Below are 26,516 nucleotides of genomic sequence, written 5' to 3'. Positions count from 1 at the left end.
AAGGAAGAATTCTGCCAAAGGAGGATCTCACACAAAGCAGCTTTCACCATCACTGAAGGAGTGAAGGTTAGCGTCTTGTATATTAGCCAAAACCAATTTTTATTGAGTTTTTAAAAATTTCTAGTGAGGAGGGGATAGCTCAGCGGTAGAGAGCATGATTAGCATGCACGAAGCCCTGGGGTTAATCCCCATATCGCCATTAAAATAAATAAGTAAATAAACCTAATTTCCTTCCCCCCCAAAAAACAAAAACAAATTCCTGTGGGCTTCCAGGCACCTAGTCTTCCTCTCTAAGTCAAGAGGAAGACACATTTAAAAAGCCACGGAAAGTAATGGCGAAGCGGCCAGGACAATTTTCCCAAGGGCCCAGAACCCCCAAGATGGCCTGTCCATCTTCCTAGGGCACATGGATGGGCTCTTGATCTTTCCTGTGGTAGGGCCAGGTTTTCTGGAATTCCTTCTGTTGACCACCTGGAGATCACCTAACAGCCAGAGTCACGCCATCCCGTGGTGAGGTGCTGCAGCTGGGGAACAGCCAGGAGTCAAAGGAGAGGACTCAGCTCACCACGCCTTCTCAGAGGACATTCGACTCCTTTGCTACCCGAGTAAGACAGGGTAACAATTCCCAACCAGTCTGCAGGCCAGAGTACACGTAGTACTCACGGGATCTTCTCTTCCAATATCAATTTTGCATAGGAAAATAAAAAGGAAGGGGGCAAAAACCATCATCTGAATTTAATGTAACAGTAGATGGCAAAGGAAAAAAAAAAAGGTCTAGCCAAAAGTATTCTGTTTTTATCTTGCCACTGACTTTACTATGTAGCCAGAAAAAAATTTTGTGTGTTAAAAAGGATTAAGTAATTTTTAGACTGAAGTTTTGGTCCATGGGATAGTCCACCATAATAGGTTTCTCAGCGTTAATAAAAGGATTTTGAATCACTTTTCTTTCAGTCTGAGTATTAAATCTGTGCATCTTCTCTCTAGCTCACAACGAGAGGTGATCAATCCTGACTAATGTTAACTGACTGACCTGAGTGAAAGCAAAGGGCACAGGAGAATAATTCTAATTTAAACTGGAAGCCATCATAATTCCAAAAAACAAAACAGAGACTGTACAAGTCACATGAAGCATACTGCCCTAAATCTTGACGCTGACTGTATTTCTCGGAGCTGAATATATGAAGCTGAGAAAACCTAAAAATGTAACACACGACCCACATGGATGTGGATTTTGCGTGCAATAGACCTTCAGCTTCTTACTGTCATAAAAGATATGTCATAAAAGATGATACCTGAAAATCTATGCCATAATATTTTAAATATTTCAAAATATTAGGAAGTAGAGTTATTAAAGTAGAGGTAATGGCTCACATCCAGGGAAAAAGACAATATAATGTGGTATAGAGAGCACCAGAGTATGAGTTAAATAAAGTAGATTTAAAAAATTTTAGCACTATATGATGACCTCAGTCAGGGCGCATAACATACCCAAGACAGTGCCCTCATTTATAACGTAGAAGGGTGACACCAGGTAAGTGCTTTGCCCCTTTCAATATCAACAGTCCCTACTTCTAACTTAATCCACAATATCACATCTAAAATACACCAGTCTAGAGAGAGTCAACTTTCTTGTTCTTTGAAACCTACAACGTTTCCAAGAAGCCTGATTTCCTTAAAAAGAGCTTCCTCAACTCAGCACAGCTATTACATGTTCAAGAACATATCATTATAAGTTATCCAATGATTAATAACTTCAAGCCAACTCCCACCCATAAAGATAATTTTATCGGAGTTAAATTGTTCCGTTTCAGGGCAAGTAGATGTTAAACTTCTTGAATGCCACGTATGAATTGCTCCCTTATATGTAAAGCCACCTTTTGCACGTATGACATACCTCGGCGATCGACAAAGAAAGATTAACGAGCCAGACACAGACAAATGGCTTAGGATGACGCGCTCCTCACTGCTAGGGTTTAGGAGGACAGAGAGGACAGCACCTGCTTTCAGCAAAAGTGCCTGAGTCTCAGCGGAACCGCACACCCAAGTACAGCGAGTTGAGAACAAAGGAAGAGGTTTTCTCCGCTCAGCTTGGTGAGAGATGTTGCCCTAAGGACGCTGCTACATTATTGTCAGACGTTACATATATAAGCTACATGAACTCACCAAAGAAAAGAGTTCAACGCTGCCTACATATTTCCTGGATGTTTCCTTCTCAAGAAAAAAAAATATTTATTACACTTGGAAGCCAGGCCTCCTTTTGGCAAATAGCAGTTGTGGTGAATATGAACACATTCTCTGCACACACATTTTCAGAAGCTCAGTCTACAAACTCAATGCAAATATATAAATTGACCTCAAGTCAGTTTTCTGTTTGATTAACATTAAAAGGTTTCCATTTGATAGGCAGAAAAGAAAATCCTAAACTTGTACTGGGAGCATAAATATGAGTTAATAGATCTCTCCAAAGGAAAAAAAAATCAAACATACATTTTAACTAGAAAAACATGAGAAGATATGTCATTCTGAATGATATGTAATGATCAAATTTAAATTCATGTCTCTAGAACTATGCAAAAACATGTGTCTTGAACATTTTAACCCAAATATTGGTTCAAAAATATTTCATGTTTTAATATTTAATTTGATTCAGATGGATCTCTTATTTTGGGTCTATAAAAGTGGAAAAAGCTGCAGGCTTTTTCTGGTTCAATAGCACAAAGGCATATTATTCCTGGTAAGAATATTATATTTACACATTCATGGGAATGACAAAGACAGAAGGATTTAGGAACAATTTGCAAAAAAGCTTGTCACTGATTGGGGTTTTGCCTGCCCCCTCCACCTCTTAACTATAAAGCATGATATTTCTTACCTTCACATTTTTGTGTCACTTCATTAAATTTGTGTCCAGCAGGGCATTTGCACTCAAAAGACCCAACAGTATTAATGCAATTTCCTCCTTGACAGAGCCCAGGGATGGCCTGGCATTCATCCACATCTGTCAGATTTTAGAAGTGAGAGAGAGAGAGAGAGAGGGAGAGAGAGGGAGAGAGGGAGGGAGAGAAATTTATATAAAATTCATTGCAGAAGAAAATGTGATAGTTTGTCCACAATTATATGACCACGTTTATATCAATGAGTTCTTTGTCCATCACAGTACTTGGAACATGATGAGAGAAACTGTTTCTCACAATTACATTATGCAGAATAACTTATTTGAGTCACGTAACTTGGTCAGTAGTGTTCTGCTGGAAGTCACAAGTATCCTTTATTTACCCCTTTCCATCCTCCCTCACGCAGAGGAGAATGTTGGTACTGACTTCTGTGAGTTTTATTATGCATGCTACAGAGCACGAGGATCCTGTGATTAAGAGTAACAGTAGTAACTACAGGTATTCAAGAAGTTCTCAGAGTCAAAATGCAACACATTTCTACAATAACATTGCCTTCAAGAGTGGTAACGAGTGATTCAGTTCAAACAGAATTTACTTGAATGAGATCACTCAGACTACACGAGACAGCTAATGTTTTTATACAAATGAAATGGAAAATGTTCACCCTTCTGGAGAATTGTCTCGCACAATAAAAATGAAACCACCCAGGAAATTAGGCCAAGACGTGAGAGCAGAGCAGCCACCAGAGGGAATCTTTTGAAAGGTAAGTCGGATCATGTCCTATCTCAGCTTAACACTCAAGTCCATGCTAAGTTCTAGAAGATTCTACCTGACCCCTTTACTCTCTGACCTCATCTCGTAACCTCCCCCTGCCCTCACTCCTCTCCATCCACACTGGCTTCCTTGCCATTCCTCAAATGCAGCCAAGTTGCCCTGCTCGGGGCTTTGTAGTGGTGGCCCCCCTGCCTGGACCACTCTTCCTTTGTAGGGCCGCCTGGTTCTCACTGCCCCACTCGCTGCAGCAGGGACTCCCCCCACCAGTCTAACAGCAACACCCACCTCACCCCCGTCACTCATCACCTTACTTACTCTGCCGGTCCTTCCCTACAGGACAAAAGACCAGCGGACCTAGTAAATATCTGTTAGCTTCGTTGTGTTCTATAAATTGAACGTTTTCAATACAAGCTGCTAGAGAGAGGGTTCTTTGTTCACTGCTGAATCTCCAGCACCTAACGAATAACTGTGGTCCTACACGGAACCCCAAATCTTAACCTTCCAGGAACAAAAGTAATCATCCCATGTAAATTGGTGCACCCACTATGGAAAACAGTAAGGAGGTTCCTTAAAGAAACTAAACATAGAGTTGCCATATGATCCAGCAATCCCACTCCTGGGCATATATCCAGAGGGAACTCTAATTCGAAAAGACACATGCACCCCAATGTTCACAGAAGTACTGCAGACAATAGGAAGTAACCTAAATGTCCAGATGACTGGATAAAAAAGTTGTGGTATATTTATACAATGGAATACTAGTCAGTCATAAAAAGGAATAAAATAATGCCATTTGCAGCAACATGGATGGACCTAGAGATGATCATACAAAGTGAAGTAAGTCAGAAAGAGAAAGATAAATACCACAGGACACCATTTATTTGTGGACTCTAAAACATGACACAAATGAACTTATTCACAAAATAGAAACAGACTCACAAACATAGAAAACAAACATGATTGCCAAAAAGGAAAGGGAGTGGGGGAGGGATAAATTAGGAGTTTGGGATTTACAGACACACACTACTATATATAAAATAGGTAAATAGCAAGGACCTACTGTATAGCTAAAGGAGCTACACTCAATATCCTGTAATAAACCATAATGGAAAAGAATATGAAAAAGAATATGTATATATGTGTGTAACTGAATCATTTTGCTGAATACTAGAAACTAACACAATGTTGTAAATCAACTATACTTCAGTTTTTTAAAAAAGTCATTGTTCCAGGCGCATCAGAAAGATTTTTCTAAAAGTACATGTATGCGCTCCCCATCTCTTCATCTATAACACACCAAACTCTGGTTTAATGAGAAACCCCAGGGAGGCAGTCTAACTTTTCTTCCTCTGGGTATTTTTAAAAAATACTTATTTCTGGACACGTAGTGTACCCCCTTAGTCTTACTCTTCCTTGAGTAAAGTGAGAGAGCAACTGCCAATTATAAGATCTCTAATAATCTGCGGTTTTGAAACAAGTTGCCATGCAGGAAAAGGGGTACTCACGGAACGACAATTTATCTTAGTATAAAAGTGTCACTATTTTAAATGGAATGTCCTGGTGCAAAACTGAATGATTATATGTGAGTATAATCAGATTATGTTTTATAGCTGATCTCGATTTTGTCTTAAACCAGAATTTTCCATTCTTGATATAATGAGTATGTTTATTAAAATGTTAACTGAAATTAAAATTGGACATATAAGCAAAACTTGATAGTCTTGTTGATCACGATTTTTGGCCAAGAGGAAACATACATGAGGACACTTCTCCGCTGGCCACACATCCCAAGACTGAAGCCAGAATAAGCTGCTTTCTGAACCCACTGCCCACAGCCCCTCATATCTGGCCTAAGGAGGAAAAACACCAGCAAGGAGACAGTGCCCCAAGCTGATAACAGACTCTCTCTGACAAAAGGCCAATCAAACATGAAGAAATTCATTCTCAAAGTGGCAATGTAACTGTCATTTCAGTTCCGTGGGTTTTCATAGATTCTCTTAAAAAAAACCTTTTTTTTTTTTTTCCCTTTGGATGCTGAATAGCAGAGTCAAGAAGGAGCAGAAAGAAAATGCTGGAAAGGTCCAGACTGTATGAAATGAAAATCAGAGTGAAAGAGATGCCGCTCTCCCCTCTTCCTCTTCACTCTCTTCCCCCCAGTTCTCTTAGCACTGAGACCTCTGACCCTGACTCACCAACGGGCAGCGGGGCACTCAGAGTCTGGCTTTCTGGTCACCGTCCATGAGTTCATGGGTATTAGCTGACTTCAGATCACTAAGACCGAGTATTTTTTCAAAATGCCTGAGATTTTCTCAGGAGGAGAAAAATAAGAGGGCACCAAAGGAAAGGGAAACAAAATGTGCTCTTTATTTTATGAAACTGTACAGTATACCTCTTTGTAATTCTAGGGTTTCCAAGTGACTTCTTGCTGCTCCTGACATTCAGAAGGGTACATTCAAGATCACATGAAGATGCTGTATGTTGTGCACAGAGGCCAGGGACCAGCATCAACAGTGCTTACCAGAAGTGGAATTTATTGAAGCACAATTTAGCGGAGACTCACAGAACTGTGTGATTAAGCTCAAGTTCTGTTTTATTGTATCTGATAATATTTACATTATCCTCAGAATTAACATACAGAACAAAAGCGAACTGGTATCTCTCTGCCTCAGAAAAGCATACCCCGAATTTTCTGACTATGTGGCAACTTGCTAAAAAAGCACTGAAGATGTCTAAAGGAAACAGATACAGCCTGGGAGTTTTCAGTCCCATCAGTTTAGTGCGGAGCTGCCTCTGTTCACTTCCTCCAGTTTCCTGCCAGACATCCAGACAATAAAAGAATTTGTACAGCTGGAAGAACAGGAGTAAAAGCCAAAAACAGAGTGAGTGCTTCTACGGGACGCAGCAGAAGAAGCAAGCAGGAGACATCTGGGGATATTTAAAACTGTGAAAGAAATCCTAATTTATTTTTGACTCGTTAAAAAAAAAAGCATAATGCAGCATATAAAATGGAGAGAGGAACAATTTTCTTCAGGTCAACTAAGTACAACCCATGAGAGAGAGGAACACCAACAATTTCAAATGAAGGCAAAAACAAAAAAAAATTAAGAAAAACAAACCACCTTGCTCACAAATTTTGCTTTGCATTTACACACAGCATGGCTGCGACACACAGCCATGCTGTAAACAGAATCATCCCACCTCCTGGAAACACTCCTGGGGTCAGAGGGGGGACTGCTGGCAGGGAGAAATCCAGGGGGACCAGCTGCTCTCTCTTAAGCCGCACTCCTAAAGCCTAAGCTGGACATCATGCCGTCAGCGAGATCGTGAGGTTATGCCACTGACGCTGCTTTTCCATCCTCTCCAGCTTCACTGGAGAATGGCTCTCCAGAGCAAATAAGAAGAATCCATTCATAACTCCATCAGCCCGGGGCTTACCTTGACAAGCTCCTGTGCGGACATTTGGGATGAAGCCGCGGCGACAGGGGTGGGGCTGGGCCGGGCACATCTCACAGGGGTGGCCCCAGGCGCGGCCGACAGTGGCACAGCACAGCGTCTTTGTGCAGACGATCCCGCTGAGCTGTCCCTGGCACATCTGGTTGCTGATCACAGTAAAACACGGACCTGTCCTGTAATCTGAAAAATCAAGAAGGAGAACTCCGTGAAAGTCCAGAACAGCGGGAACCATCACGCAGAGGAATGATGTACTGTGCCATCTTGCTGGACTCCAAATTGGGAAATGGTCTCCAGGATGAGACCCACACATCTCTGACTCCGGGTGAAGCCACGGGCAGACCATTCCACCTCTGAACCCCACTGACCTCGCCTTCAAAATGAGGATCAAAACACCAGTTTCTAAGCTCCTATCCACTTTGGAGACGCTGTTGTGAGGATCAGATGAGCTAACGGAAAATACTTTACAACTGTGACATGCCGTCCAAGTGCAACGTAATAATACAATTTACACATTCATTCACTTAAGAAAATATATCAGCGACTATTATGAATCAGCCTCTATGCCTCATATAGATGCTTCAGTGATTAAAAGAGATCAAACCCCTGCCCTCACACAGGTTACAGTCTATCACTACTTAGGTTGGAGAAAGCAAAGAATTTCAAAACTTACAATGAGGCAAGTCATGGAACCTTCTTCCCCGGAGTTTCTTGAAAAAAGGAAATGATTACCTGCTTCTTTTGGATTGGATCCATCTTATTTCAAATACACACACACACACACACACATACACACACACACACACACCAAGCAAACAAAAAAGCCCATTCAAAACAAAACAAAAACAACAACAAAATGTTAGCTATGCAAAAGACATCAGGTATTTACTCTAAAGAGTGAGGGCCCTGATCTGAAATCATTGTAACCTTGGGCAAAAGGATCATCTTAAAGCAAACGTGGCTCAGCTAAGGCCACAGGAGAAGTTGCATTTCGAAGCAGTCTCACCAGATACAAAATCTGTCTCTTTTTTTCTTCTTCTAAAGAGACAAAGTCAATCTGGATTCAACAGCCAGCAGACATGAAAGATTAAGACGTAATGAGCACAGAGAACCAAAGTCAGGCTGTCCCCAGCTCCCTGTGAGAGAACTCAGGGCCACGAAAACCCTTTCTGTTCTGCAGTGGCCTTGACAGATGGGGTGGGGGGGGGGGCAGCTGGCCCTGGCAAGACTCCTGGGCTCCCACCCACTACCAGCCCTGCAAGCTTCCTCGTGTCATTTTCGGAAGTGCACAGGGTGCTTCCTATGAGCCAAGGGATGGACTAAAGGACCCCAGTAAGTTCCTTTCACCACTGAATTCCACAGGTCTGTGAAGATCACTGGGTGTGCCCAATTTTCATTTTTATGTTCTTTCTTTAAGTAGCTCATGGGACATGATACGCAATTTACTGAGGACAATTCTTTATTACAGTCCTAACAGGAGTGAACAGGCTGAACCAAGACGACACTGGGGCAAGAGCTGAACCTCACCAGCTGGTGGCCCTCCACCCCGTGTGTGTGCCTCTCCGTTCTCTCTGTTGCAGTTGTGACCCCAACTGCTCCCCATCACTAAATGACCTTCCTTACTCTCCCTTCTATTTATTTATTTTTTTTGCATTCTTTTTTATTGAAGTATAGTCAGTTTTCAATGTAGCATCAATTTCTGGTTCCCTTCTGTCTTGCTGGAATGAGCCACCGTGCTCAATGGCACTGCCCTAAGGCCCATGCTGGAAGACGAGCCGTCTAAGGAATTCCCGACACAAAACTTCACCCAGTCAAGTGCAGCGAGAGGACTAGGCCCAAACTAGGGCAGCGCTTGAGAGATGGACAGGACACCCAAAACGTCAAGTCCCCATCGCCACCCTCCCTCTCTCGACACCAGGGCTTACCAAAGAGTGTTACGTACATCACTGATGTGATGCAAGAGGATTTTAGACTGTCATGCTTTAATAGTCACATATTAATTTTAATTTGTATTATTAAAAAGTATAAACATACCAGACTCCTGATTTCACAAATATGTTTGCTATGAGAATGAATTTTAAAAAAACTCTGAATTCAATTTAAAGAAAAATATTAATATATAAAATAGATTAAAAAAACAAATTTCTTCTGTATAGCACAGGGAACTATATTCAATATGTTGTAGTAATGTGCAATGAAAATGAATGTATGTTTATAAATGTACGACTGAAACATTATACTGTACACCAGAAACTGACACACTTAACTGACTGTACTTCAATTAAAAAAAAAAAAGAAAAACATTAAATACTAAGTATGGGATATGCAAACAGGCCAGAAATTGTGTAGGTGGTACATAAACACTACCAGTGTGATCTCTTCAGAAAACTAACCTTGACTTTGCTCCCCTGAAATCTCTACCTGTGCCGGCCCTGCCCACCTTTGCAGCCCTATCTCCAACACTTCCTCAGTTTACGATTGTCTTTTTACTTTGTTTCTGCATCTTTTTTAACCCTGCTGATTAGTTTTTACTTTCATATAGTCAAATTCTAAGTATATTTCAATATCCTTCATAATATGCCAAGTCTATTCAAAATCTGCTGTTGTCTTCCACAGACACTGAATTCAAACAAGAATACAAAAATTAAATGCTTGAGCTGTTGAATAAAATCTCTGCCTTCATTTCATTCTGTGAGTAAAGAAAAAGTCAGTCAGCACCATGGCAGTGTGCACCAAAATCGCTCCTAAACACAGTAACTACATATGGACACAGTCTAGGGCCAAAGTCATTGCTCTTTCTTTGGCTCCATTCTTCCACAAAGCGCTTATAGGCATTTAATAAATACTTCTCTGATATATGGTGTTTCTTTGATATTTTCGTATTTGATGTATTTCTCTGATTTGAAAACAAAAAATTAATTCAGACAATTAGGAAAAGGGCAGTAACGTATAAGAAAATGAGTATCACATGGAATTGCACCTAAAGAAAACTTTGATAACGTATCAGTCTATTATCTCACATAATTTTACGTGTGTTTTATTTTTGATCACAAAATAGGAATCAGTAATACTAAATATACAATTTTGAATCCTGCTGTTTCTTCACTTAACATCGCCAAACGCATCTTCCCATGTAAACACTACTCCAAAATATGACTTTCATTAATGTATAATTTTCCATCAAGTTATAACATAATTTATTCAATAATTTCCTTACTGGGTATCATTTAAATTGCTTCCAACTCCTCATTATTACATTCAACATCCAGTGTACATTACTGATGAATTCTTTAAGGATGAAAAATGTTTAACCCTATGCCGCAGCCATCAAGATTTTTATGACTATATATACCTCATAGTTGAGAGTAGAAAGATCACAGCAACATAACCTTTTACTTAAAAAATAAATAAAACCGTCCATGTTAGCTAACGAGGAAAGAAATTTAGGCTTATTTCCTATTTTCCTCTTAACTTACTGAGACGAACGCAAATACTTTCATCAAACAGATTCATGTCATCAGGCCATTTTGCTATCTTTAGAAGACATAATGGAGCGAGAGTTTTAATTCTGCGTTCTCTCTTCAGCACTGCTTGGGTCTGTCTTCCCTCTTGGAAAGGTACTCTATGGAATTACACATGAGGACTGCAAAGATTCAGGGTAGATACAAATACGGTGTTTCGTGAGTGACACCAGCAAAATCAAGGCACACGAGCAAATGCTAGGAAAATCTGAGTCAGTCCTATCTAAGACTGGCTCATGACTTCAGGCATGAATTCCTTACTGGAAGGTTTTCATCAAAAGAAAAATAACCCTTACGACTTCTCCAGGGTCAATAACTCTTTGCCCTCATTTCAATATGAAACACATGGAAGAGAAACAGCACTTGCTAATTCTGACAATACTCATTAGGCATCTCTCGAGCCCATAGGGATCCATCTTTATTAAATATACTAAAAATCTGGCAGACAGTTTGAGTATGTATAACCGGGTCCATGGACTTAACACATTTCCACGCTAGATCCTTATCATTACGGACAAAGAAAAGAGCCGGCTCATTTGATGGTGAGGCTTGGTCAGTGGACGTAAGTGTGTTTGTAGAGCCGTATTTTCAACAAAAATGGCTGATTGCAGAGGGAGAGGCATAATCTGGATGAAACAGAATTGGATCTAAAAATCATTCTTTTGGAAGGTAAATGCTGTATTAACGTGGTTTTCAAATGTCATTCTGATTTGGCAGCATGTGCTTTTTGTCCTGTGCTTCATTTAGATTGCCAAAGTTATGCTGATTTTAGTCCAATACTCCAACCACAGAAAAAATCTGCCCATGCTCCCAATTCCTTACTAATAATCCAATTATTTACAATTATTCCCATAGCACTTACGTGATACTAGGCTAAATTTACATACTTTTTTTTTTCAGAGAGTCCCAACTCTAGACAGAGAATGTGCCTAATTCAATACTTGGATAATGTCTGACTCATTCTCTCGACGTAAATCATTATTCCTAATGCAAATAAAATATAGCATTAAAAATACTTTCTGTTCGCAAATTGCTGGACAGTCACTTCCTTATAAGACCTCCATGAACTAGGGCAATAGGCCAAGACTTTCTAAAATTAAAATGCAATTTTAATTGTTTTTAACTGGCTTACTCTAGTGTGGCGAGTTCATGGGAAATTCTGCGTCCACATGTTCCCATTATGAGTGGTTAGGCTCAGGGATTGCTCCTCAGTCCCAACAGATTTGGCCCCAAGGCTTGGGATCTGACCAACGTACGTCTGCCTCCTCTGACCCTCAGCTCCTCCTCAGCTCTGCAGCTCAGAACACTGGGACCTACGGTGTTATTTGACTTTCGTTTGTAATCAGACTTCACCCTGAAGCAAATGTATCATTCACAGAAAAAGAATACTCTGTGGTACAATGAAGTCCTGTCACTCCCGCCCAGTCACTAAACCACACACTGCAGGGAACGCACAAGGATATAATTTGGGGCACTAGGCTCCAATTATTTTAAATCCATCTTTTCATAAAAATTTCAAACAAAAGAATGAGGTATCAATTTATCCATGAGAGAGGGGGTCACCGCATGCTTCTTCCTTCCAGGTTGTTTGGCCTGGGACACAGTCAGCTACTAACGTGTGGAATTTCAATACAATCTTCTGAGGAAGGAGTTCAGAGAACTTCCAGTCTGAGGAAAATTAAAGAAGTTCCATGATGATAGTAAGTCTCATAATTGCTGTTATTTCTTCTTACTCCAATCTTTCTTAACTTCAGGACATAACCAAATCTCCTGGGGATGTTCGGCAAAACACCAACGCCTGGGCTTCACCTCTGTCCTCCCACTGCCCACCCCCGCCCCATGCCATGGAATGTGATTTCGTAGATGTAGCATGGAGACTGGGCATCCATGTTTTGTAAAAGACCCTCAAAAGTGACTTTGCAAAGTGTTTGCAAGATAGCTGACTGTCTGCCTGAAGGTCTAACCTCGGAAATGTGAGACAACCCATAAACCGAGATCTCTGCCACTCAACGTAACTCAGTATCTCTCAACCAAAACTGACATTCTAACCACAACAAAGTAGTATTCCTTTCCACTGTACTGACTATGAGGCACTTTAACTTTATTATATTCCTTGTTAATTATATTAACCACAAGCTCACCAAATCAAACAACAAATCAAAGTTTAAGAAGGCTAATTACCGACTACTCCACTTTCCCGATGGTCAATGGAATTCTCATTTCTAAGCTCCCCCTTCACAGTGCTACAAAGCACATTTATACACATGACATCACTCCACTACCATTAACTCCCACTTCCAGCTTCCCTGTCCAGTGTGGGAGCTGGTACCTAAGTGAAATTCCAGCGGGATTCTCCAATCAGGATCCAAACGCATTGATCAAACAAGATCAGTAACACCAAAAGTTAACTCAGTTTCCTCCAGAATTGCACTATCACACGCCACTCTGAAATCCTTCCATGCAGCTGCTGATATGATGACATATAAAGTACTAAACATCGTCTAAGAAGTTTATGCCAAAAACAGTCAAACCTTAAATCAAGCTTCCAGACCTAACCTCCCTCCAGTCAAGAGGGCATATAGGGACAGATGAGCAAGATAAATATCACTATGAGGGAGTGACCAGAAAATTCAGAATTTGTCATTTTCAAAGGCAACTGGCCTGAACTTTTCCAAAAGTAAATGGCCGCCCACATACAAAAAAAAGAAGGTAAAGTTATTATTTCAGATTAAAAAGGCATAATAGTCAAATTTTAATTGGACACTGTTTCAAAAAGAGATGACTGGAAAGTTTTTATATGGGCTGGATATTAAATGATACTGTGGAACTGTTGTTTCCTTATGCGTGATCACAGTATTGTAGTTACACACAAGAATGTCCTTATTGTTTAGAGGTGAAATGTCATGACGTATGTAATTTAATTTTCAGATGATTTAGAAAAACAGACTACATATATGTATATATACACACACAAATATATACATAATATATAATTATTATATATATGGTATATGTATTTAAATACAATATATACAAATTGAATATACATAAAATTATATATAACAGCCAAACATACTATATATTATGTATACATATATTATACACAAATATATATTGATACATATACATAGAGCGTATATGTGTATAAAAGTGGAAAAATGGAAATGAATATTTAATGTAGGTAGAAAGTACGTAGGTATACTTTATATTATTTCAACTTTAAGAAAGGTTTGAAATTTTTCATAACAAAAATTCTTGGGGAGGGGGTGAGGGAATTCCTTTCAGGGTGACTTTTGCAATGCAATAGTGCCTCCTCCGTTACATTCAAGCTGTGTTTTCCTTTTAATGACACAATAAATTTTGACTCTAACTTTCCAATCCATACATTTCCAGAAAATACTTCATGCAAGACTGCCTACTGAACATGGTCTCCACAATGATGTTTAAAGAATATGACCCTTTGGCAAATTTTACTAAATCATGCAAAATGTTTACTTTACGCAACTGTATCTGAGATATAGCTTAACTGTCACTAATTTTTTTCAAAAAGCATTTTAGAAGTAAAGCATAGGAATGAGCACAAGACTATTTCTATATTAACATTTTCTCTGATTTTCAACTTCTTTAATTCATAATTTCAAGGTATTGCCATATAAGCTTTAATGTAAATATCATTCCAAACTGCAGAAACAAGGTGATCTGTTGTACACCATTTAATCTAACACACAGACTAAGCAATTCACTGAAATCCAGGCCACAGTTCTGTGGACCCAATTCTGTGTGTCAGCAATTCAACTACAGAAAATTATTACCACATTTTATTCTGCTCTATGATGAAGAAAACAGTAAGCAATCTTGTTCAGGGAAGAGAATATCTCATTTCCAAATAATCACTTACCTGACATGATCTGTTCCCTCACTGTATGTCCTAAAAATCATCACTGATTTCCATTTTCCCCCAAAGTTATCTCTAAACTACTTTTACTAGAAAAAAAACCCCAAAACAGTCAGGGAGGGGGTGGATGAAAGTAAAATTCTGGTTTGGGTGATGTATCTACCATCAAGATAGTAAAATCACACAGTGTCTTCATTTTTAATGGTTTGCAAATTCGACTTGAAAGAACCAGCTGGCTCTGATTCATTCACTTTTGAAATGGCTTGTATGAGTGCCACGTTAAACCAAACTGCAGTTTCACCACAGAGCATCAGCTATTGAACAGCAAGACAAAAACAATAGTATTATATAACAATTTGATTTATTTGTTCTTTTCTGTTTTCTTCAAAGCCATGAAGTATAAAACATTGTCTACCATCCAAGAGCAAGATTAACGACATTAGGGTAAAGGGCCCTGTGACCAATGATATTCAATAGAAAAATTTCCAGGACCAACACATTCTTAGACCCACTCCTATACTTCAAAAGTGCCCTGCAATACTACTTAATTTCCAAATATAAGTTCTACAAAAAGTGAATTAAGTTTCTGAAGGATCCTACTAGGATGTTCTGTTGTTAAAATTGGAAAATTATTATTATAAATGACATTTTCAAATTTGGAGGGTTAAAGGCCTGTGTTGGTAAAGGGGCAAGAAAAATGAATTGATTAGAAATATTCCACTGCAGTTTCCATTTATATGAAGTACCTAAAATAGTCAAATTCCTAGAGATAGAAAGTAGAAGGGGGGTTGCCAGGGGCTGAAGGAGGGAGAAACAGGGAGTTAGTGTTTAATGGGTGCAGAGTTTCATTTTGAGGAGATGAAAAAGTTTTGGAGATGGGTGGTGGTGATGGTTGCACACTATGTCAATGGACTTAATGCCGCTGAACCATACACCTTAAAAATGGCTAAGTAGTAAATTTTATGTATGTGTTATTTCACCAAAACAAAAAATAAAATCCCGCTGCCTAAAATACAATTAGACGTCCTGACTTCAATGATCAGGTTCAATGAGTAAATCTTACAACTATAAAACACAATCAGAGTTTCTTTACTCATTCAACAAATATTTAATGTGCTGTATCAGAGGGCAGCATGGGATAAAGTCCCTGACCCCATGGCGTTTACAGCCTGGTTGGGGAAGATAGTCAATAAGTAGGGAAATACATTAAGAATGATTTTAGGTTTGAGGTTGTGATTTAGTCTACAAGTGAAATAAACATGCTGCTGTGATAAAAGCCAGTTGGGGATCCCTGCCTCAGTCAGAGTGATCAGGGAAGACTTCTTAGAGGAGGTGACATTTAAACGGAGGCCTAAAGGATGAGAGCAGACCAGCTGTGGAAAGTAAGAGTAAGTGCTTTCCAGGTTTAAGAGACAGTGGGGAGATAACCTGGCTTCTCTAGTAACAAGGGAAGGTCACTGTGGCCAAGGCTTAGAGAGGAAGGGGGAAGGGGCACACAATGGGCCAGGAACACTAGGCAGGGACTGGAATTACACAGCACATTCTCGGCCACGGTAAGTAGTTTGGATCTGGCTCTAAATTCAACAAGAAGCCACTGAAAACACAATGTGTTATTTTTAAAGAGTGCTGCTTAGAAGGTTCAAGAGTGGAAATGAGGTGAAACGTGGTGGTGACTAGACAAAGGTGGTGGTGCAGAAATGGAGAGAAGCCGGCTGGTGGGTGACGTCCCAGGGTCGGGGGCCGGCAGGACCAACAGCACTTACAGATGGATTGGATGTGAAGGGTGAGGGAAAATGGAAAGACGAGGATGTCTGTCTCCTGGGTTTCCGGCTTCATAGCTGGATATGAGGCCAGTCACTTACTGACCTGGAGGACCTAAGGGAGGACTAGGCTCTGACTACCAGTAACTGGTATAAACATTCTTCACGTTTTCACAGTCAAGTTCTTAGGGAAGGACAGGTGCTTTGAATCCATGAGGCTGGCCTCACATAAAGCTGTTTTCTGTCAATCTTGATGCTACCAAAACAAAACAAAACCTGGGTATAATGAAATTGTATCTCGGTCTGTGTATTTTAGCTTTTTCACTCAATTGCTCATCTTTTCCTTCTTCTTTGGGAGCAAGCATTTAGTCACATCACATTCAGATATTTATACAAAAGCCTTATGGTTCAAATTCTTCAAACACGTTTGGCCAATTCTCACAGAAACCTGAGTGTTAAGCACGCGTGGCCCAGACCAACAATGTGTGACGGAATCCCGGCGTGGGGGGTGGGATTGCCTGCGGGGAACTTCAGTGCTGCTCCTCTGAAATGGCAGGGTGAGGGGATCCAAGACCACTAGCCTTCTAGCTGCCAGCCCTGAGTTCCTTCCACAGGAAGCAGATACATACCACGTTCCAGGGATATTATCAGTTCTCAGAGATCTGGTGAAAAACTTAAGGACAAAAGTTCAGCCATTTAAGCACAACTGAGAAGTGCCTCATATAATACGGGCTTTCTGTAATACCAAGACAGATAAATGGCAACGAGATAGTTTGGTTAAACTGGTTGGGAAGTGCTTCTAGAGTTGGCTCTTTCCCAAATATTCATTTGCTTATAGGCATGTGATGTATAGGTTGCTTCTCTCTCTCTCTCTCCCTCTCCCTCTCCCTCCTTTTCACACGCACGTGCACGCGCGCGCGCACACACACACACACACACAAACACCACTGAACTCTGCTAATATACTACCAAGTAGTTCTCAAGGTGACCCTCCTATTCTCAGAATTTTTCTTTGGAAGAAAATGTCTGATGAATGAAAAATTCCTGAGACTGCTTCCAGCTCGGGGTCTGGCGCTGAACTCAACTGAAGACAGACAAGTTGGAAGAAAGCTCAAGCATTACTCAGAACACGTGAGTGAACTGTGCAGAAGGCAGACACCGCAGCCGAGGGGACGGGCGAGGCGGCGGTACCAAAACCCAATCAGCAGGCTTAATTAATCAACAAAAGAAGATTTCTGGCAAAAAGGCTGTGCACGCTCACAAATCAAAACGCGGCAGAGACCAAAGGCGAAAAGCATCAGAACCTCAGAACTGCATTTTTGCTGTTATTTTACAGTCATCCATTTTTAAGGTCTACCAGATGGAATGAGGATGTGTCACGGGCTGGACAGTCACGGTGGCCTCTTGGCAGCTTCACTGGTAACAGACAAGTGCTGATGTTCTGGGACACTGATGCGTTTGTTCATGAAAACTGTCTCACAGCACAGGACTGTCTTACAGCAATTACATGCGTACGCATTGTGCTCTTTGGAAGTAATAACTATTGTCCCAGACACCCCAGGTTAAGATCTGAAGAGCTAAATATTAACACTACACTATACAGACCAATATAATACTATGTAGTATTAATGCTATACCAGATAAGCCAACTGACTTTTAGCTAAGTTTTGCTGAGTGCAGAGAACGCTGGACAACGCAGAAATTTCCATTCCATAGAACTGAAAAAAAAATCTAAAGTTGTGCCTGAGACCATGAGGTCTACAACTATTAAATCGCGTCCTGTCTGAGCACTCAAAGGGCACTATGTTACTCCGCTCCCTCTTACCACTTACTAAAGATTTACATCAGCTTGGCCAGACACTGGGGTTTCATCTGAGGCAGCTAGTGAGATACGTGTGGAAAGTGCATATGGTTAGAAAATAATAAGAGACAGCATTAAAAGCGGTTTAACATGCCCCGAGAGGCAAGCCCAACACCACAATTTTCTCCAACTGTGGAAGGAAAAACAACTCGAGCCAGATTTTGGCTCTCTGGATGTATGAACAGGTCTATATTGTATTCCCTTGGACATTTACGAAGCATGTTAACAATAATTAAAATTGAATTTCCAAACCTTTAAGAGTAAAAGTTAGGAATATAATATCTACGACCTTGGAGAGTGCTATCATTCAATCTGCATCATGTTCGCCATCCTGGGATTTAACTACTGATGTTCAAAATTCACAGCTCCTGCGTGGAGCAAATATTTCTAGGCTCTAGACTTGTGCAAGTTCCTTCTACTCCAGTGCATGTTCTATTTTCTGCAGGAGTCTCACAGCTAAAAGGTGGTGCTGCTGGCCTATTAGCACCCAAGTTTCTCTAGCTTATGGTTCTTTTTGGGGGGGGAAGAGGTAATAGAGGACGTACTGGGAATTGAACCCAGGACCTTGTGCATGCTAAGCATGCACTCTACCACTTGAGCTATATCCTACCCCGTAGCCTGCGGTTCTTAACGTGAAGATCCCAGCTGGGACTCAGGACAGCCAAAGGTGCCCTGAAATTATGTGTAAATCACATGTAGACATAGAGACACTGTAAAGTTGACCTGGTATCTGAGTGTCAGGTCCAAGCAGTCCGATCACATGTTCTCTTCCAGAAGTTTGGAAATAGTATTGAGAAGTGTTGGTCTTACTCTTTAGAGGCGGCTGGAACCTCTGATGATGTTATGCGGGGGCTGTGGGTCAGTGTGTGCTAGAGGAAGCACAGCAGACCACCGGCAAGGAGCAGGGACAAGGTCTGCAGGGAGGAGCAGGGACAGAGGCCACGTGGCCCTGGGGAGAGGTGAGGGAGCGTCTGGCTGCTGCTTCCAGCCCTCAAGAGGGCCCTGCTGCACCACCGCCCTTGAGTCCTGGGACCCCTGGGTTCTTCAGAGCAAACCTCCCTTTCCTCGTTTGCTAGTTTCCTTACTTGCAACTAACCAGTTTCACCCAACCCAGTGCATTCATTTGTTCCTTTTTGGTGGAAGAAAGTCCACAGTTTTCACCAGACCCTTAGAAGTACTCATTGCTCAAAAAAGGTAAGAAGCCTCTGCACTATTTAACAAAGTCATTCATAAGAGTGAAGCACGACTTTGATCACTTGTCCAGATTTCTCCGAGTTTTATAAAATATATAACTTTTCATTCTCAAAGAAAAGTGAAACTATAAAACCCCTCCCAGGTAGCAACAGAAGCCCAAAGCAAAACCACCGTGGCCAGCTGTCCTCTCGCCTCCGCTGCAACTCAAAAGGGGGCCACACAGGAGCATGAACTTGCAGGAAAATTATCACAGACACATATAAATCAGTAGCTAACTCTCAGTAACTCGCCGAGTTCTAGGTGATTCTAGATGCCCCAATGGCAGCAGGCACCCACTGATGATTTAATTTCACCCGTTTGGGCAGAATACAGCGTGGAGGTGGCACTGGAGGGCAGTCAGCCTCCGCAGTCAGGAGGCCTGCTTTCCAGTGTCAGCCCAGCAGCTAATTTGCTGTGGATCCTGAGTCAGGCACCCCGCCTGTCTGATGGACTTCCAGTGGCTGAGCTGCGGACCATTCAGATGCCTTGGTGACTTTTCAGCTGGCCTGAGTCAGGACAGCAGCAGCCACGTCAGGGAAAGAAGGTCACTTCCGTCACTCAAGAAGGGCAGTGTGAATAGGACAGATGTGTCTGATAGGTGTTCGTTTTTCCACCAGACTTGCTCCTCTCACACTTGTTATTTTGGTGAAGGGCGTCCCCATAGCCCAGATCACCCAGGCCACAAACCTGGGTGGGGGTGTCACAGAAGCCCTCACACCTCATACTCAATCAGCCGGACAAACCCTGTAGAATTGACCATCCCAACAGCTTCTTAATTTGCTGCTTCTCTGTAACCCAACAGTCAGTGCTTTGTTGGAGATCCCCATTTCCTCTAAACCCACAGGAATGAACTTAACTCAAGTTAGAACCTAAAGTGCTTTGCAAAACAGTCCCCAACCAGCTTCATCTCTTGCCACACCCCTACATGCAGTCCGCCAGCAGCCATCCTGAGTGAAATGTAGTTCCTTAACTCAGGGCGCTGTTTCCAATCCATCTGTCTTTGCAAAGGCTGTTTCCTCTGCCTGGAATGTCCTTCCTCCCCGATTTTTCCAGTAAATTCCTCCCCTGACCACTTTCCTCTTCCTTCCTCTGTGGCACTAATGAAACTCCACAGTACTCACTCACTTACATGATTGTCTCTCATCAGACTGTGAGCCTTAAGGATAAATATTTATCTCATGAAACTTTATATCCCCAGGGCCTAGAATAGTTTGTGCATCTATACATGCAAAGTACTTGTTAATGAATGAATATGAAAAATTCCCTATCTCCCAAGTTTGTCTAAATTTATAATCATCTGCATTATTCCTTTGCCCAAGCCATAAATAACTGCATGTGAGTTCGCTTGATCTACCACATTTGATTTGTATCCTACATCAAATTTTATCAGTGTGGCAGTGAGCAGTAAGTCTTTAAATCGGTTACCTCTACCACCTGAGGTTGCATGAGTAAGTAAATAAAATCATATATATATATATATATAATCCCCACCTGAGCTCCTAGTTCTATTTTTCCCTTCCTTCCACGCACACCATGGTTACAGACTACCGATCTAGTCAGCTCTTCTTAAAAATGGATGATGCCACTGATGCACAGACGACAGGACATATACCTTTTAATCCGTTCTAAAGGGCTGATTGATTTGTTCTAAGTCATCTCTACTCTCTTGCTTGGCCCCCGCTTGTGAATAACAGTTGGGGTTTGCCAAGCAGAGCAAAAGTAAAGGCCGACCTGCAGATCAGGGCCACGCCTGCATTCATGAAGCCCTTGCTGTGTGTTTGTGCAAAGGCACGGGAGGACAGTGGACCCACCCCCTCCTCCACAATCACTTTCTGCTTAGCCACCTTCCAGCTAGTTGTGGCCACACGCCCAGGTCTGGTTAGGAAGACACAAGAGGAGGTCTACAGGGTGGAGAGTCAAGGAAAGCTCTTTATTCTCTGATAAAATGAGGTACATTCATCTGGATTTCCCCCTTGTCCTTTATCCTTTCCACTCTTTTAGAAAGATGTAATGCCTGGGAGTCCATTAGTCAACTCGTTTTGTAGTCATGAGGACAAAAGTCCACGCACTCAGGGTGGTAAAGCAGAAAGAAGAGCCTCAGTCCTTGCTGACATTTTCAGTATCCTCAAATCCATTTGCAACATGAGAAAACTTAACCCCTACTTGTTCAAGCCACTGTGGTTGGGTTTTTCTGTTACTTCATCCAAACTCATTTCTAACTGAGATACCAAGTACATGGATTTCTGTCATGATTCGACATGCATATGAGTGAAGGATCCAAGAGTAAGATATTGCATTTCTGGGATTTTTCTGTAGCACGCATTTTAAAGATGGAGAGTAGAAAAGATTGAGCAAAGGCCATCAACTGCGTGAATATATTTCACCCAAATTCAAAAGAGAACTCCAGATATTGTTTCTTCATGAACTCATGTTCTACAAATCAACTTAATCTTCCTTCCCAGCAACTGGATAAGGTGTCTAACACTGGGATATGAGTAGCCTCTGCTAACCAGCCTTAATACTCTGCTCTCTGATGCCCACACATTTTAAAATCAATCAACAGAGAAATGGTCACATGTATCATCACCATCACAAGAGTTACTGCCAACTCTCATTTGTAAAATATATTGTTTTTTTTAAAAATAACTCACAAATACCTGTTTGAAAAGACCGTGATTCTCTCTTTTATTTTCTTAACAGCTGTGGTATTTTCAGTGTGACATGCCCCATATACTTCCCCTAACTGAAAATAAAGACCAACATCCCCTCCCCCAGGTTCCCAATTGTTACATGTATTTGATTTGTTACCATAACAATCATAAAAACACAAACAAATACAGTGGACATCTGGATGAATGGAATTCTGGAGCTATTCCCAAACAGTGGCAATTTCAAACTATATGTCAATAAGAATGTACTAAACAGAAAGCAAAGCGCTAGGAAAGTGCCGAGGAGGTTGGTGGGTAGGGAGAGACTGGAAGGTCATTACTGTATTTTCATTAACATGGGGAATTAGCCTTTAAATAGGGTAATGGTGCTGATGCTTTGTGCAAACACAGATGGTCTATACAACCAATAAAAACACATTCTTAGCTTTATAATCTGTTGTTCTGTCTCAGAGAAGGGGAAAGTGTAGTAAATGAACTTTTACCACACTCTTCTTTTCATTCCCTTCTCATTCCTGTGAGCGTGAGTGAAACTGGATTTTGTTTGGTTGGTTTTTTAATTCCAGTTGTTAATTTGAAGATTCATCCAGATCTTGGAAGGTCTTCTAATGACAAGTCTGATTTGAGAGAAATGCTTAGCCCTTTAACACAGGAAATTCCATAATTAAGAGCTGGTGTGCTTCAAAAGCTTATGTCTAAGATGAGCAACTGGAATCTCTCATTTTAGAACTCGAAAGAAACTTATAGAAGAAGGGAAAGAAAACAAACATGTATAGAGCATTGTGCTGGCTTTTTTTATAAGCTGTCTCACCTAATTCTCACAAACCTCTGAAAGAGATTTTTTACTGCCACCTTTTATAGAAGAAGAAACTAAGGTTCAGAGTAAATTAAAGAAACTTGCCCAAGGCTATACAAAGGTTAAGTGGCAGAACGAGAATTCTAATTTTGGTGTTTCTGATTCTAAAATCTGTGCTTTTCCCAGTATAGTACTTTGCCTTTCTCAACGAGATCATATAATTTATACAAGGGTAAATTAAAACTCAGAGAGGTGAAGTAATTTCTCAATGTCATAAAACAAATTAATGGCAGATGGAATTAGAACTTCGATCCCTCACATCTTGGATCAGGTCCTGTCTGTTACTTCATACCCTCTCTTCAGTCTCATGGTTTTTCCTCCCTGTACCCCAGGATTAAATCACAACCCTTGAAATTAAAACAGTGTTTGAATCAGAGTCAGGGTCCTACTTCTCATACTCCTAAATCTCGAGGTATATTTAAAACCCTCAGTGAAGTACTGAGACGTTTGCATGAAATGCAAATTATTTCAATTCTGTTTTTATTAATATATTCACCCTAAACCATCATAACACAGGAGCAATTGTGGTGTCAGCTGAAAACTATATGCCTTAAAATTGGTAACAGGGGCAGTAACTTCTGTGGAATGAAGCCAGAGGTGGGATGGGGAAGCCCAAACAGGTACCGGCATTGCTCGACTGCTTACACTGGGTAGTGTGTACTCTTTTAACTTGGTAACTAACATATATGCGATGTATAGTCTTTAAAAGCGTTGTACATTGCATTGAAAACGTATTAGAAAGAGAAAAGGCTAAGCCACATACATTCACATCGTATCTGCAGACTGACGTGGAAATAAATGCCTTATACAACTATGGGCAAATTATTTACTCTCTGATCTTCAATTTTCTTAATTACAAATAGGGCTAATGATTGTCATGGAGCCTTAAGAATAACATGGGATAAAGTATGTAAAATAATCTTGCATCAAACAGTAGCACTTTTTATTCTATGACAATAATATTCTGAATAGAAGAGATCTTCTACGTAAGATGCATCATTATCGACTGGTTTCTTCTGCATCAGATAGGGTTGACCCTCCTTTGTGCACTATTCAAACATAAAACCATTTATCATGTGTTATGTTACTTCCACCAATATACGGTATTTGTGTCCAATTCTATGTGAATTTCACACACTGTTCCTTCATGTCTCATTCCCGTCCTTGATCCCAGTTCTCTCCTTGATCCAAGACTGAAGGTTCCCAGCGCTGAAAATCTGTGCCCAGTTAAAGGCAGTCACGCTGACCCCAGCTGCTCGTTACTGAGGAACGCACACAATCCCTGCTAACCCAGCTTGAGCTTCAGAGCTCTGATCCACCTCTGCAGACTCACCCCACCCCGTGTCTACACACAGGGCAGAGACCTGGGAAAACTATTTGGCATTGTCTGTAGTGTCCAAGAACATTGTCTGGTTGTCTCATCCTGGAATGCCCTTTCTCCTTCAAAAGCCTTCTCATCCTTCAAGCGCAAACTCTAACACTTCATCTGGGGGGGAAGTCTGAGGAAGCAGATCATCCCTGTTTCAGTCCAAGTGAACATCCTTGTCTCCTGAGCTCCCTCGGTGCACTGCCTTGACACTGCCTATTTGGCACTCACACCATTTGGCCTTGTGGCACAGAGAGAAGCACCGCAGGTACAGTCTACTGCGTGGTAAATTCCCCAGTAGGAGGGGCAGTCTCTTGTGTGTCCCTGAACTCTCACCCTCTATTTCCAAGTGCCAGGAAAAGAAGACACCCAATACATATGTTGGTTGAACCAAATCGTTAACTGGGTACGAGAAGTTGTTATTGCTTCCCTTTGGGTCATGCACAACTACCAGCAATTAGACACATTCCTTAGATGAGCTCATGTGAAGTTAATTAATTCTCCAACTCAGCAGGTTACCAGAACTGAATGTACCCAACTCATCTACATGCTAAGATAATAAACAAGCTTTCTGCCTGCTACATTTTCTAACAGTGATCTCTGAAAGAAACTTTCCACTAGCTGTATGACTCAAGCAGCTCCCAATTAGAATATTCTATTCTAAAGGGCTTTACAAAGGTAGTAATATACCTAAGGTCCATAAATATCTTCTCTCTCAAAGACAGTTTTGCTCTATGTCATTTCAGGAGAAAATGCAACATCTAGGGATTTCATGTTTTACCCTCATTGATTACCTCCATGCATAGTTCAACAGCTTTATGGGGTAAGGTTCTAGGTAAATACAACAAACCCCAAAGGTTAGTGGCTCTTTTTCTATCAGTGGAACCTTGGTACAGTTTTAGAAGAGTCTTTATGACTCACCTTCAATTTCCATCCACTCACAGAACAAAACCACCATGAAATAGTGGTTGGAAAGGAGGATTTAAAATCAAGCTTCAACGATGGCAGATGCAAAATCCAGCCAATGCCAGCCAAAAATGAGCTCGAAAGTGCTCATAAGAAGAGGCTTGGGTTTACAAAACAATCCTCTTTGATGAGTTAAGTACAAGTGAATCAGAAACATATGGGTTAAATTCCCCTTGAAATACCCATGGATTTAAAATTAAGTGGAAAAGTGCTTGGCACAGCATAAATTCCAAGCATCTGAAATGCAGTTAAAGATCATTTTCTTTGAGACTTTAACAAGAGAGTTTCCCTGAGATTTCTTGCACAAAACGCCAGGTACCTCTTAGGTCAATGGCTGGTACTTCTCATAGCAGAGATGGTGGTTGATATCAGGCTGTCGACACAGAGGATCTGAATCCCAGCCCCACCTGTCAGCACTGTGCGGCTGTGGAACCTCAGAGAGCCTCAGTTCCTTCATGTGTCGGGTGGAGATAACAGCAGCTCCTTATATAGTTGTTGAGGTTTTGATGAAATATTGTCTGTAAAACACCTAGAAGGCTCCCAAGTACAGAGTTTTTATCAGTGATAGTTTTGAAATAGAGGCCGATAACAGAGTGATTTAACTTAACAAAAAGCTTCTTAAAGTAATGTAAAACATCCAAGGGAGACAAATTAATAAGCAGAAACACCTGCCCCAACTTACAGTTTTTAGGCTGTCCTTTTTCATAGCAGACTGTACCAGCGAAGGAAGGGATTTGACATTCCAAAGCCCAAGACTGAGAGGTGGCTCGAATGGACACTACAAAACTACAATAGAGAGGGTCTGTGTTTTGCAAAAAGTGGCGGTGTGGTAGGTGGAAAGATGGGCTCTTAAAAACTAAAATCTTCATTCATTCATGAGTTTCATGTTATGTGAACCTCTGGCTTTCAGGATCAAGAAAGTCCTGACTTTCCTTGACATATGAAAACACTGATCAGGGCAGGGAAATGATCTGCCCAAGGCCACTCGGCTACTGCAAAGCAGAGCCAGCGCTAGAACTCGTTTCCTGCCTCCTGGTCCAGTACTGTTCTCACGAAATCACGTTACGACTCTGGATGTGAGCCTTATAAACTCTGGTGCCAAGTGGCAATTGGTTTCCCCTCCAGGGGAGCGATGGAAGGGGCAGCAGAGTCCTTTCTAACCTCAGAACATGCCAGAGATGGCGTCAAGAAAGCCAGGTTTAAACCAGGTCAGCCAGAAGGGTTTGTCTAAAGCACAGCTGAGCAAGCCCCATTCAAGCCAGGATTCCGTCAGT

At 41.2% G+C, this 26,516-nt stretch overlaps 1 protein-coding gene across 1 annotated transcript in view; it reads right to left on the bottom strand.

The window, feature by feature from the left end:
- Positions 1 to 26,516, bottom strand: part of FBN1 (fibrillin 1) — a 238,547-nt gene that overhangs the window by 125,610 nt on the left and 86,421 nt on the right. Inside the window, exons 6-7 of the mRNA XM_072962489.1 lie at positions 7,104 to 7,301; positions 2,873 to 2,998 (exon numbers count right to left, since the gene is read on the bottom strand). Of these exons, the coding sequence (XP_072818590.1) occupies positions 2,873 to 2,998; positions 7,104 to 7,301 (324 nt within the window). The remainder of the gene's footprint in view (positions 1 to 2,872; positions 2,999 to 7,103; positions 7,302 to 26,516) is intronic.

This window comes from Vicugna pacos, chromosome 6 (assembly GCF_048564905.1).
Source record: "Vicugna pacos chromosome 6, VicPac4, whole genome shotgun sequence".
NCBI classification, from domain to species: Eukaryota; Metazoa; Chordata; class Mammalia; order Artiodactyla; family Camelidae; genus Vicugna; species Vicugna pacos.
Note: the sequence above shows the minus strand (reverse complement) of the source record. Positions and strands in the feature narration are given on the sequence as shown.